This window comes from Saimiri boliviensis, chromosome 8 (genome assembly GCF_048565385.1).
Source record: "Saimiri boliviensis isolate mSaiBol1 chromosome 8, mSaiBol1.pri, whole genome shotgun sequence".
In the NCBI taxonomy this organism is placed as follows: Eukaryota; Metazoa; Chordata; class Mammalia; order Primates; family Cebidae; genus Saimiri; species Saimiri boliviensis.
Window position 1 is genome coordinate 104990016 of NC_133456.1, and position 12947 is coordinate 105002962.

Below are 12947 nucleotides of genomic sequence, written 5' to 3' on the forward strand. Positions count from 1 at the left end.
TTCTTCGTAGAGCTGTGGCTTTAAGGATTTTAATGACAGGGACGCACACTCCTTCCCATTCCTAATTGACTGTCGTTTCTTTGGGCTTGCCATTTTTCCTGCAGACTTGAATGATTTTCTAATCATGCGGCAAGAATTTGTTAGAGAGCTCTCCGAGGCCAATGAAATCGAGCAGGATGTCATGCTGAGGGATTTGTTTCGTGAATTTATGTGTATGTGTGCATTATATACAGCTCGAAGCAATGTCACAGAGCTGTTGATTACTGAGAATGAAGAGTGGCAGCGAGTTCCCCTCATGTGCAAGAAATAAGCGGACTAGTTTTTAGCCAAAGCGAGTATTTGTAAGGCAAAGGCAGTGACGGCACAGTTGTCATGCTTGGTAGTGGTAGCCACAGAAGCCTAAAGTGACACCTGCCAGTCACGTGTGGTCATTGTTACAACAGGTAATTTGGTGGCAGTTCCATTGTTTTTCTGGGAAATGGTCCTGTGGTCCACAGCCACCCAAATCTCAGTTCAGAAGGGATTCGTGGTTTGTTTTGAAGGGTGAGTCACGTGATCCCTGAATCCCCCAAGATTCTTTGACCAGTAATAACTGACATGTTCTGTTGCATAGTTTATTAAAGTGTTTCTTAATGGCAAAGCTTATCATTCTTAGATCCGTATTATTATTATTGTTATTATTTTGGCAAACCAGTTTACCCAAGAAAGCAAAACTGGCCAAGATCAGACTCATGCCTGTAATCCCAGCGCTTAGGAAGGCTGAGGCAGGATTGCTTGAGCCTAGGAGTTTGAGACCAGCCAAGGCAACATACTGAGACCCTCATCTCTACCAAAAATAAAAAAAAATTAGCCGGACATAGTGTGTGTCCCCGTGGTCCCAGCTACTCAGGAGTCTGGGTCCACTAGGTCGAGGCTGCAGTAAGCCATGACCATGACACTGCACTGCAGCCTGGGTGACAGAGGGAGACCCTGTCTCCAACAGAAAGCAAGCAAAACCTTTGTTGCTATTATATTATTCGTTGATCTGTTCTTTAAAAACGTCTTTCAGATCGTTGTAGTTTATTTCTTTTTACATCTTCACAAAGATAGGAATCTCAAGGGTCAGTAGCTCAGTTTCTTCCTCCAGGCATGTAATATTAGATTAATTTAGACGGGCATATTTATATAGGGAATTACATCCTGTTGGCCATACAGGAGATTGACTGTGAAAGAATCCAAACTTTATATTTCTGCCTTGCCAGTTTTTTTTTTTTTTTTTTTTTTTTCCCCCTCTCTTCACTCTGTTTGAGACACTCTTGACCTAATCCAGTAAACTCTAATTAATGGTCTTGGTAAATTCTGTTTCAAGCCATGCTGAGGCGTGCCAGTGACACTGGATCTGTTTCACTAAGGTCAAATTAGCATCCTTTACTGTTTTTCTGGCATTTAAATGAATGACTTTGCTGTGGTTTTTCAAGTGTTTATAGTAAATATGTCCATTTGATGGAAATATAAATATGCATTAAATGTAAGTGGCTAGGCACACCCTGCCGTCACTTTTTATTGTAATCAGTGTCTTTCACTTTCCGTCGTTTTTAATAGGGACCGGCTGACAGGGCCACATTAAAACCACAGGGACTCAAAAGATAACTCCCCCACCCCTCGCCACTGCTTTTATCTTGCAAAAATATGTGTGTTTTTCTCTTAGTATGCCAATTACAGGCTTCTCTGACATTTCCACGTATCTACTCATGGAAGGAATGAATCGTTTACTCAAACTGGGACATTGATTTGGGGACACTGTTGACTCCACTGACTTCAGATCTGCAGGGTTATTGGAACAGTGAGGCACAGGGTTGACGTCCCTTTTCCTGCTAGTGGTTTTGGCCTTGACAGGTCCACCCAGGGCAGTAGAAGTGAGGCCAGGAGGAAGCTGCAAGTGGGATCTGTGATCCTGAAATTCCCCAAGAATTTCCGAGCAGAAATTCCTGAACTTTTTAACACTGCAGTTCATTAAAATATTTGCATATTGTCAAGCTAATTGCTGCTAGTGCTTCAAGACTATTATGGTGAAACTTTAAATTTAAACCTGGGGGCTTGGGGCAGCGTTGATGCGTTTTTGAAGTCGGAGGGGGGAGGTTAATCTGTCTTTAACAACTGCCCTAGATATGTATATATACATGATGTATTTAAGGAGACAGGAAGGATAGTAGCAAGTGAATCTTTATTGTGCTTTTTCACTATGAATGGACAAGTACTGAGTTAGAATGCAACAAAGTTATTGGCAAAGTTAGAATTCAAAAGCATTCTAACCCAATGGGAAGAGTTTCAGATTAAACATCCCTTTGGAAACAGCTTTCTTTGAGCACCTGCCTGTGATGGAGTATGCACCTGGCAGAAGGCTGGCGCGCTCTCGTGCCCGCAGTCTCTCTCTTGATCGCTCGCTCGCTCTTCGGCGCATGCGCTCTCTCTGTCTGACTTTCAGTAACTGCCCTAATCTGCCCCATGTCCCATGCCAGCCTCTCCTTGTCATATGCTGCTCTAGGAAGACAGATTGTCTTCTGTTCCGATGTAGCCTTGCCTCTGGGCCCAAGGTCTACCCCTGCCTGCCTCTCCTCCTCCCTTCTTTTCTCTACCAGCCACTCCCCATCCTCTCCTGGAGGCCCCTTGGCTGCTCTGGCCCATCTGAAGCCTTCCTTCCCCAAACTCTCTTGCATGTAGGCTCCTTTAACTCCAGTGCGGCGCTCCCTGTCCGTCCCTTGCTTTGTGTGTTTTCTCTCTCCCCAAATCGATGGTAAGCTTTTGTGAAATCAGGGACCGTTTCATATTCTTCCTTAATGCCTGTTGCTGGGCAGTTAGTGGCTTCCCAGTAGTTACCTGTGAAAACCGTGTGTTCATTGTTCCCAGGAGGTATGTAGATGACAGGGAAGACCAGAGAGGAGACTGCTGGCTTGGGGAACTTGGGACCAGAAGGTTTCTTTGGCATTAACTGGTACAGGGACTTGAGCAGATGTGGTCACCCCTGACTTGAGTTTCTTACTCATTGTGTGCTCATTTCAAACATGGTCAGTGCTCTAAAGATACACGGCCTTTAGCATGAGCACCATAGTAAAACCCTGTGTCTTAAAAAAAAAAAAATTAGCCAGCATGGTGGCTCGCCCATGTAGTCCCAGCTACTCTGGAGGCTGTGGCGGGAGGATCGTTTCAGCCCAGGAGTTTGAGGCTGCAGTGAGCTAGGATGATACTACTGCATTCCAGCCTGGGTGACAGAGCAAGACCTCATCTCAAAACAAACAAACAAACAAAAATAGAGGTACATGACTTTATGTCTAATAAATTGTTGCCCTCATCTTTACAATCATAGAGGCAAGGAATGATAGGCTGTGATGTGTTACTCAGGAACAGCAAAGGACTCGCAGCCTGGGACACTGGTATCATGACGGCTCAGGTGCATTCTGCCTCCCAGAAACCCTGCTGAGCTGCTGAGCTCTGACTTCTTCCAGAAAGCCTCTTTCCACTCCAGGTCTTGCTGGCGTCTAGGTCTGTTCCTCTTTCACTTAAGGTTAATTTTCTATATTTAAGAGTCCTGATTATGTACTGATTTCCTCACAGGATGAATTCTAAGTGTCTGGAGGTTAGGGATGCTGTCTGACACTTCCTCTATAACCCACCTCCGCCAAAGTGCCACAGCATGTTGGCCATGAAATGGGCACTCAGTTAATACGATGGATTTGTGGATTGCTTAGGTGGTGGGTGGTGCTGAGCCCCAGCGGTCTGCCATGCTGCTGCACCCAAGAGCTTGCTAGCTCCGAGGTTTTCTCTAAGCAGGGAAGGCAGCAATGGTGCCGAAGGTGATCTTCCCGTGTTTCTTTGCTTTTTCTTCCTGCCCCTGCCTCTGTGGTTACCCTCCTTTGAAGCCACTGTCAGCTGAGTCTCTTTCATCTGATCCTTAATCCAATCCCTGGGTTTTGTGGTGTTTGGAAGTGTGAGTTTTGTAAATGCTTTCCTACTTGTTTTTGTTTTTCAAAAGGAGTCTCTTTTGGAGGCAACCATTTTAAGAGATGTCCACTAGAGGTCACTGTGGAGACACATATGTCTCCTCCAGGTTTTGTACCTAGGGATGAGAAACCAACTTTGCGTTGTCGGAATACGTTTTCTGCAGGCTCTGCGGCCCTGCACTCCGGGCATGTTGCTACTGCTGCGTACGCAGTGCAGTTTTTACCACATTTAAGGTAAATCCTTATAGCAGGAGGTGTGCTATGTTTTCTGTTTTTCTCCTACCGTTAAAATACTAAGTTTCATTATCATTTTCTAGTGTTTATTGTGGCCACTATCTCAAATTAGAAAAATTTCTTTTCCTCCAATATCCTTAAATGGAAAGAATTACACTGCTTTCCATAGTATTTTGTATTGAGCATGTGTGAGATTTTTTTTCTTTTAAACCTGCAGGAAAAAAGTTTAAAGTATGTATGTAACCAGATTTTAATTCAAAAATAACTGTAAAAATCAGGAAAATGTGCATTTTGTGCATATTTATACCGATTCATACTCAATTCCATTGTGGGGGAGAACATGAAATGAATGTGCATCATGAAATGAATTGCATTCTGTACCAGTGATAAAACAAGCTCTGGGCATCACTTTTTTAAGTGAAGTTTTTCTTAAGTTTTAAAAGTAATTTTGTTTCAGTCAGCAAACCCATATACAAACATTGCAAGCACCTTACATGTGACAGTTTTTTTTTGTTTTTTAATTTGGTGACTCCTGTGTTGAGGATTAGACATTCATCATTTTGTGCAAGAAATAACCAAGGGTATGTTTTTGCTCTGTGCAGACATTGAGGAGCCAACTGTCTATGTAAAACCTTTCAGAAGTGTGGGTCTCTGAATGTCATTGTTGAGTTTTATTCTTTGAACTTTTAACTGCCGCGTAAAACCTTTTCCTGAGGTATTCACAGTTTCACCCACAGCTTCAGGTCTTCACTGTGACCATATCTCATCATTTAATGTGTCGGAAATGGCTGGGCAGGTAGTAAACCTAAGTTTTATGGCAAAATGTGGGTTTTTTTCTTTTTACACACTATTTCTCATTAGTTGTAACATACATGAATTTGGAATTATAGCAAACAAGAAATACTGAGATGCCTTCTTTGGTGATTTCAATAATTTATCAAAGATAAGTATAGGGACTTGAGTAGATGAACTACTCAAGATAATATTCTAAGTACATAGAAGTTAATATTTTTAAATTTTATGCAGATGTATATATTGTTATTCTGTCATCCATAATGTTATTATAAAGAAATCAAGCAGCTTATTTTACGTGAAAATATTGCATTCTCAAAATTTGTAGATCCAATTATAATGAAGACAGTGTAGCAGTTTTAAAAAGCATAATACATTGAAATCTTTTTATAGAGATGTAGGAGGTTGTTGGGATGATCAAGAAGGGTTAACTGTCGGAATTCTTGAGAGTGACCTTCCTGGCTCTTCCCAGACCTTGCCGTTCTTAACTGTGTAGTTATTCTCTCCTTCATAGATTATTTGTCATGCTTTATGCATAAGTTCTTGTGCACGGCTTGTATGAAATTAAACCATGGGGGGGGATATATGTAAAATAAATGTTCTCTGTGTCATGAATTTGTCTTGTGACAATATCAAAACAACCTGCTCTTTGCATTTTAACAGAGTGTAAATGTATTTATAATACAGAGGCTTTGATCAATAACTTATTTTTCTAATTACTGTACATTTATCAGTTTGCTTCTGTGCCATCATTGAAAGATGAGAGTTGAGAAAAGCATTTGCATAGTATCTTTGAGTCCAGCAGCTATTAGTTAAACAGTATCTATCTGATGGTACCAGTAGTCAGGTTACTATAAAAAAATCACTGGCAGGTGGGCGTATGTTGCTGTTTTTGGCTTTAGTGAGTGAGCACCTGAAATCATCCCTTGGGAGGATCTGTTGATCTGGGGACCCAGAACCAGTGCAGCCCAGGGCCAGCGTGTGCAGTTGAAGGAGAGTCCTTTCCTGTGTCACCTTACCTATCCTCAGCTTGTGTGGCCACCCGCTCACTCCCGTTCTCTTAGTTGTTAGCCCCACCAGCCAAAATATACCTGTGCCAGAATCCTTTTTCTTGAGGTCCTGTTCTGTGCTCAGCGGAAGCTAGCTGAAATGCTAATTTCTCCACAATGTATTTTTAAGTGGAACCACCCCAGTCGTGAGAACTTCAGAGTGGTGGCAGGCTGTGGAGAAAATAAGACGGGGGAGTGTGAGCCTGTCACTTTCGAAATCATAATTAGCCCATGTGCAGGGCTGGTCCTGAAAAAGGTTTCTTTTGCTATTGATGATAGAATGTCTATCAAACACAATTGACTTAATAGCAAAATATTATACATAGACTTTCAATTGATGTACTCTCTCCTAAATAACTTGGTGTGTGGGTACATGTGAGTACGTGTGCAGGATGGCAGAGGAGGGATGCTAAGATGTGCGATACTTAGGTACGTACATTCTTCTAGGGTGTCTCTTCTCCTTTTTATGTTTTTAGTTTTTCGAGATAATGTCTTTATCACCCAGGCCGGAGTACGGTGGCACCATCCTAGCTCACTGAAGCCTGAAACTCCGGGGTTCAGGCAAGCCTCCTCGATGGATGTGCGCCGCCACACCTGGCTAATCTGCGCAGGCTGAACTCGAACTCCTGGGCTCAAGTGATCCTCCTGCCGTGGCCTCCCAAAGTACCAGAATTACAGGCCACTGTGAGCTGCCACGCCCAGCCTTCTTCACTTTTCTTAAGTCACCGACCTTTTTAAATAATAGAGTGAAAACTACAGTCCTGATTTGTAGAGAAATGCACGCGATGGTTCTAATTTCAGCGGGCTTCTGGACCCCATTGTGTTCGTCCGTGAATTTGTTAGAGTTCCGCGTAGCTCGGATTCAGGAACTCCATAGTCGGGTGGAGATGCGGTATGTTTGCATACAGTGTGGACGTAGTGATGCCGTGTGTGTGTGTGTGTGTGTGTGTGTGTGTGTGTGTATTTGTATTTGAGACAGGGTCTCACTCTGTCACCCAGGTTGGAATTCAGTGGCGCTCTTTCCGCTCACTGCCACCTCCGTCTCCTGGGTTCAAGCAATTCTTCTGCTTCAGCCTCCCTAGTAGCTGGGATTACAGGCGCCCACCACCATGCCCAGCTAGTTTTTGTTTTTAGTAGAGATGGGCTTCACCATGTTGGCCTGGCTGGTCTTGAACTCCTGACCTCAAGCGATCGGCCCACCTCAGTCTAGTGATGCTATTTCTTAAAGGAGATGCTTCTTGGAAATTTGTATAAAACGTTAGATGATTTTTAATGCATCACAGAACTCCTTATTTAAATAAATAAATAACCACCTTATTTATCTGCAGAAATTTACATTTTGTTAAGAAGTTGTAATCCTGGAGCTCCCAGGCTTGAACGGAACATGCGTGTGTGCACATGCACATTTCTTTTAATGGAACGCCTTTCACATTTCCATTTCTGTATCAGTCAGCCTCATAGGCCAAAACCACTCGAATCCAACTCATAACCAGTTAACAAACTGGCTGACCTTGCGTTTTGCTGTTTTCTGTCTGAACCCTCTTTTGTCTATTTTTTTTCTGTTTCTTTAGCTTTTTTCCCCCTGCCTATATATTCTTTGTTCTAGTCACCTGATTTTTTTTTTTTTTAAATCTAAAGTTCCTGCCCCTCTCTCTGAATTTTGCACATCCTTCAGAAAGTTGAGATGAATGCTCCTCTTTCTCTGTGAAGCCCTCCTTTTCATCCAGCTGAACCAGCGCTGCGTGGCAAGGCACCCCACAGCCTGCAGGCCATCAGGAACCACACCGTCTCATCACTTCAGCAGGAAAGGAAAGAGAAAAGAGCGGATCTGTGGAACCCCCACTCTTTGTCGTGTGGAGGACACAGGTGTGAAGTGGTTAAGTGACCAGAACGAGGGGGCGACAGAGCTTTCCGTACAGCTTCCGAGCGGTCGCTCGTCACGTCCCCTGCCCCCTCTGCAGGTGATGTGCGTGTACACTTGGCATGTCCCGTTGGGTCCATCTAGAGGGTCCATGGACAAAGTGTTCCTGTGGCTCTGGATCCTTACACGTTCCAATAGAAGAACAGGAAGAATTCCTAAGGTTAAAAGCCATGGCTGTGTTAGTTCAGAGGGAATGATGCCCAGAGCTCCCGTGTGGAAGTGGTGGATTTTCCTGGTCCCGGAACTCTTCCTTTCCCTCCTCTTCCTGCCTTCCTCATGCAGGGACCCTAAACATAAGGTCCAGTAGGAAGAGAAGCTGGCTAGTTGTGGCCTCTTGCTGGATTAAATCCTTTATTTATTTTTGAGCCAGGGTCTCACTTTGTCACCTAGGCTAGAGTGCAGTGGTGCAATCTCGGCTCACTGCAGCCTTAACCTCCAGGCTCAAGTGATCCTCCCACCTCAGCCTCCCGAGTAGGACTACAGGCACACGCCACCATGCCAAGCTAATTTTTTGTAGAGCTGGGGTTTCGCCCTGTTGCCCAGACTGGTCTGGAACTCCCGGGTTCATGCAGTCCATACACCTTGACCCCGCAAAGTGCTGGGATTACAGGTGTTAGCCACTCCACCCAGCCTAGATTCATTCTTAATTGCCAAAGAAGACAGACACTAATGGCAAAACATGCTTTTTATGTGTGCGTGGAAGAGAGTACAAGATAGAATGTGACTTGCTTACTGTCTGCCTCGTAATGTGAATGATCGAGGCTTACGCGTAGATATGCATTTATATATATTAAACATAATAAAGGCATGTACGCACATAAAAGAGCCTAGATCACTCCTTTTGTAACACTGAGCTTGCTTTTCTCCATTAATGGATTGAAGTTTTGTTTTCGTTTTTTCATACTCTGTTTTCCCTTCTCTCTCTTCCCCGGGTTTTGGAACTTCCTGGGTGTTTTTCCTGCCCTTCCTTTTCTTACCCTGCGCTGGATGTCACTTTCTCCCAAGGCCACTGAGTGCCATTTCCTTTCCTCTTGGGGCTGCTTCTCCCTCCCAGCTTCCCAATTAAAGCTTTTTATTATGTGTGGCTTTGCTTGAGGGGTAGCCCATCAGAACTGGAGTGCAATTTAGAATCAGTGTTCCTGCAAGAATTCAGAGTTCATACCTCCTCCTGAAGGTGCTTTGGAAGTTAACGTAAGATTCAGGCATGAACTAATTTTTAGATCCTCAGATGAGAAGAATCCATGCTTGTCAGCTTTTTAGGAGATTTGTTTGGTTATGCATGCACAATTTTTTTATAGCTCAGTAACATATATTTTTGCATGTTCGGCTTTATACTCTAAAATCTACCTTATTACTTGGTTATACCTTTTTTCCTCTAATTTTCATGTGATTGATTTTTCACATTGCTGCTGAAAGAGTCAGACCATTGTGTTGCAGTGAGTTAGGCCAAAGAAGTTTCTGTTGATTAAAATGACTTCGGCTGTAGAATCCTGAGGCGGCTCATAAGAGGATAGAGTGAGCATGTGCTTTCGGGACACCGGTCCTCCGTAAATAATTGTTGTTTATTCACCAAAAGGAGTATAACCATTGTTATTTATTATTATTTATAAAGCTAATAATATTGGAGGATGTTGGCTTTTCTTGGGGTAGATGCTTAGATATTTTGCTATTTTATGTGTACCTTGAGGAACATGTAGAACCTTTTAAATGAGAATTTGCTTCACTGTTTCATACACTTTATGTTTTTAAATAACCTAGAACTACTGTAATTTACTGCTTTAATAGCTGCTTTGGGGGAAATCCCATAAAATCTATGAAGCCAGTTACCATTAGTATACTTTTGAACCTCAAACTCTTCCAGTAATACGTAATTAGATCACTATCCACTTTGTGTTTTTGGACAGAAAACAAAGGTAATTAATCACTATAACTACAAATGACCTTTTTTTCTTTTGCATATTAAGGCCGAAGGGTGTAATTATTCCTACGACAGAGTGAGAGGATTGTTCTTTATGGATAATCATCAAAATGGCATTGAGAACTATGATTTGCTGAAAGAATCATCATGTATATAATTAGTCTAGACACCACCTCTGTGCCGTGAATAGACTCATGTTCTCCATTAAAAAGGCCGTGCTTTTCCTTTGACCACGGATGTCCCAAGTAATATTTCATCTCGTTTCTGCTAATTTGGTTTTTACCTCCCTTGCTTAATTCAGGCCAAAGGGTTGGGGGGTGGTGGCAGTTGTTTTTCAGTATCATATTCATCAGATGCTGGGGCCAAGAAATGTTTGCTTTCACCATTTTCTCATAAATGGTCCTTCCCCCTCTTGTATATATAATGCATGATCTCATTCATTCGCATCTCTCCTTATGTTTTTAGTAATTTTTCTAGTAACTTGGTTGTAGTAATGTAACATACTAAGTTATCTAAATAACAAGCCAATTTTAATATCCGCTACCATCCTTGATCCTTCTGTGCTTTTAAAAAGCTGTAGAAATACATAACATTGTGAACATCCAGCCAGGCATTTTCATTTATGATGGCAATGGACAAAAACCTCCTTTTTAAAAATAGCAATTATGTCCGGTTTTTAGAAGCAGTGCTACTCTGTTTTATTTTGCTGTGACTCATTGCATGTGGTTTCTTTGGGGACTATTGGGCCTGAGGGTTGGTGGCACTTTTGCATCCTGGAAATGGTCATGGGACATTAGGGTCACCTCCACCAGGGTGGGCACGCCACTGTGCCACCTGCTGTCCTCACCCTGGTTTGAACAGTTGCCTCCCATGAAGTACCTGCTCTAAGTCCTCCTCTTCCTGCCCTTGCTGTAACTCACAGTCCCTCACTGGAAGCAGAGGTGGAGCCATCAGTTTACTTTTTTCAAAAAGGCTGGGTCCCCTGGCTTTCCTGCCCTGGGTCACCCCTAGCTCAAGAATCACCAGCTCTGAAAACATCCTTTGGTGCTTCTGCAAAAACACTTGGGTGTAACGCAGCCCCCAACTCCCCAGAAGTTTGATGGAGATGGTGGGTGGAGGTCACCTCCAGATTTCATGCCTGTGCTGTGGATAGAAAGCGCCATGTGTTCGGAACAGCTTCTGGCTTCCTGGAAGCCGTGGGTGTGCGTTCGCTTGGTGCAGGGTCTAGTGCTGCCCTTCTGGAGCTGAAGAGGACCTGGCTGTCGCTGGGAACCGTATGGCTCTAAAGACCAAAGTGTGGCCCCCTGACCCTCCCGTGGGCTGCACCCAGGCAGAGCTCCTGTCTTTATGTTTTTGCCTGTTTCCTGCTGCTCCCAGAGTCTGTTGCTCCTTACAGCTTTGTTTCTTTGCCTCAAGGGCCACACGATGCTTTTGCTCAAAAAGCCCCCAAATCAGCCACACCCAAGCCGATCTGTCTGTGCTGTCACCACCACCCAGCACCCTGCCATTAGGGCTCAGTGTTTTGAAGCTGAGCAGTATAGCAGGTGACATCTCTTTGTATAACCACCCTTGGTCGTGATGAATTTACCGCCGAGTGACTTAATTCAGTGTGCCAGGGAATTCAAGGCTTTTCGCCTCTGGAAAGTTGTCCATCTTAAACAATACTGATCTCACCATAAAATGCTTTGCGGGGAAGCACAAGTTGACTAGAAAGGGTTTGATTGTGGCATCCACATTGAGTGTGTTAGACACCCAGAGTATTAATTGTTACGCTTTTCATCAATTCCCCAGGCTCAGTAGGCATGTTCATTTGGATACATTTGATTCTTATACTCATCGCATCATTGCATGTGGTAAGGAACATACGTATTGGATTGATCATCTTGATGCTGCCAATGAATGAAAAGTTTTCTGAACCAAAATATTGTTCCCAGACCAGCAACATCAGCATCCCCTGGGAGGTTGTTGGAAATTCAGATTCTCAGGCTTTACCTCAAACCTACTTAATCAGCAACTCCGGGATACCCCTCCATCCGTGTTTTTAGCAAGTCCTCCCGTGATTCTGACATCTCTGTGGTTTGAGACCCACTGCCGTAGAGCAGTGCTGTCTGTAGAACATTCTGCAGTGATGGAAATGGTCAGTATCCCTCCCATGCAGTCGTGGAGGGACTACCACTACATGTGGCTGTCAAGCTCTTGAAATGTCGCTGCTGTGACCAAACAGTAGCATTCATCCTTTTATTTAATTTTGATTAATCTAAGTTTACATTCAAATAGCTGCATATAACTAGTGGCTGTCCATCAATAGCCCAGCCCCAGAACACACCCTGCTAATTATGATTGTGTCAACTCCTAAAATGCTTTAAGTTGTTGGTTGTGGAATTACTAATTTTAGATCATAGAACAGAATCCCTCTCCGTTCAACAGAATTGAAACTGCAATTGTAACAGTGGTTGGTTTTGATTCTTTGTGTGGAGAGGGGAGACAGTTTGCTGGCTGCTGGCCGGTTGGGGGCAGTATATTCTTGAGTAGACTGATGGTTGATTTTGTGAATGCGAATCAGCTGTGCGCTGCCGAGTGGCTCATGCCTTTTGCAGATATTGATGGCCATAGCTGTATGTCCTTTTAGGAGTAAAGCTGTTGCTCAGGAAGGGGCTGCATCGGTGTTTCACGCAGATGGACTCTGGTTTCTCCAGCCTGTAAAGTGGAGGTGCTTCTGGCGAAAGAGAAGTTAATGAGCCCTTCAGCCACTTTGGGCTTCTTGTGGAACCTTCTAGAAACTGCTGGGGGAGCCGGGGGTACTGAGTTGCCAAATCTGGGCTGACACATCAGATGGACAGAACTCTGGAGCAGCATTCAGGTTATCCAGTTTAGGAGGACTTGAAGGAAAAGAGGTCATGCCGGTGTGTTTGGTGGAACTGCTGCAAACCCCAGAAGAAACTTTGAGATTAGTCTCTGGAGCGATGTCACCTTTCCAGAACACCAGCAGTCCTGTGATCCTGCGGGTAGAGCAAAATGTGACATTGAGGAACCAGGGAATATCTGAGTCCTTTGGG

General features: G+C 43.7%; 1 protein-coding gene across 4 annotated transcripts in view; it reads left to right on the forward strand.

The window, feature by feature from the left end:
- Window positions 1-12947, forward strand: part of RSU1 (Ras suppressor protein 1) — a 225916-nt gene that overhangs the window by 33165 nt on the left and 179804 nt on the right. For 2 of the 4 annotated variants that reach the window (XR_012518926.1, XM_074404986.1), the window contains exon 1: window positions 7726-7918. The exons of the other annotated variants lie outside the window; for them this stretch is intronic. Coding sequence is in view for 1 of the 2 variants with exons in the window: in XM_074404986.1 (XP_074261087.1) it covers window positions 7741-7918 (178 nt within the window). In the remaining variant the exon portion in view is untranslated. Of the gene's footprint in view, window positions 1-7725; window positions 7919-12947 lie in introns of those variants that run through there. 4 annotated transcript variants of the gene reach the window in all.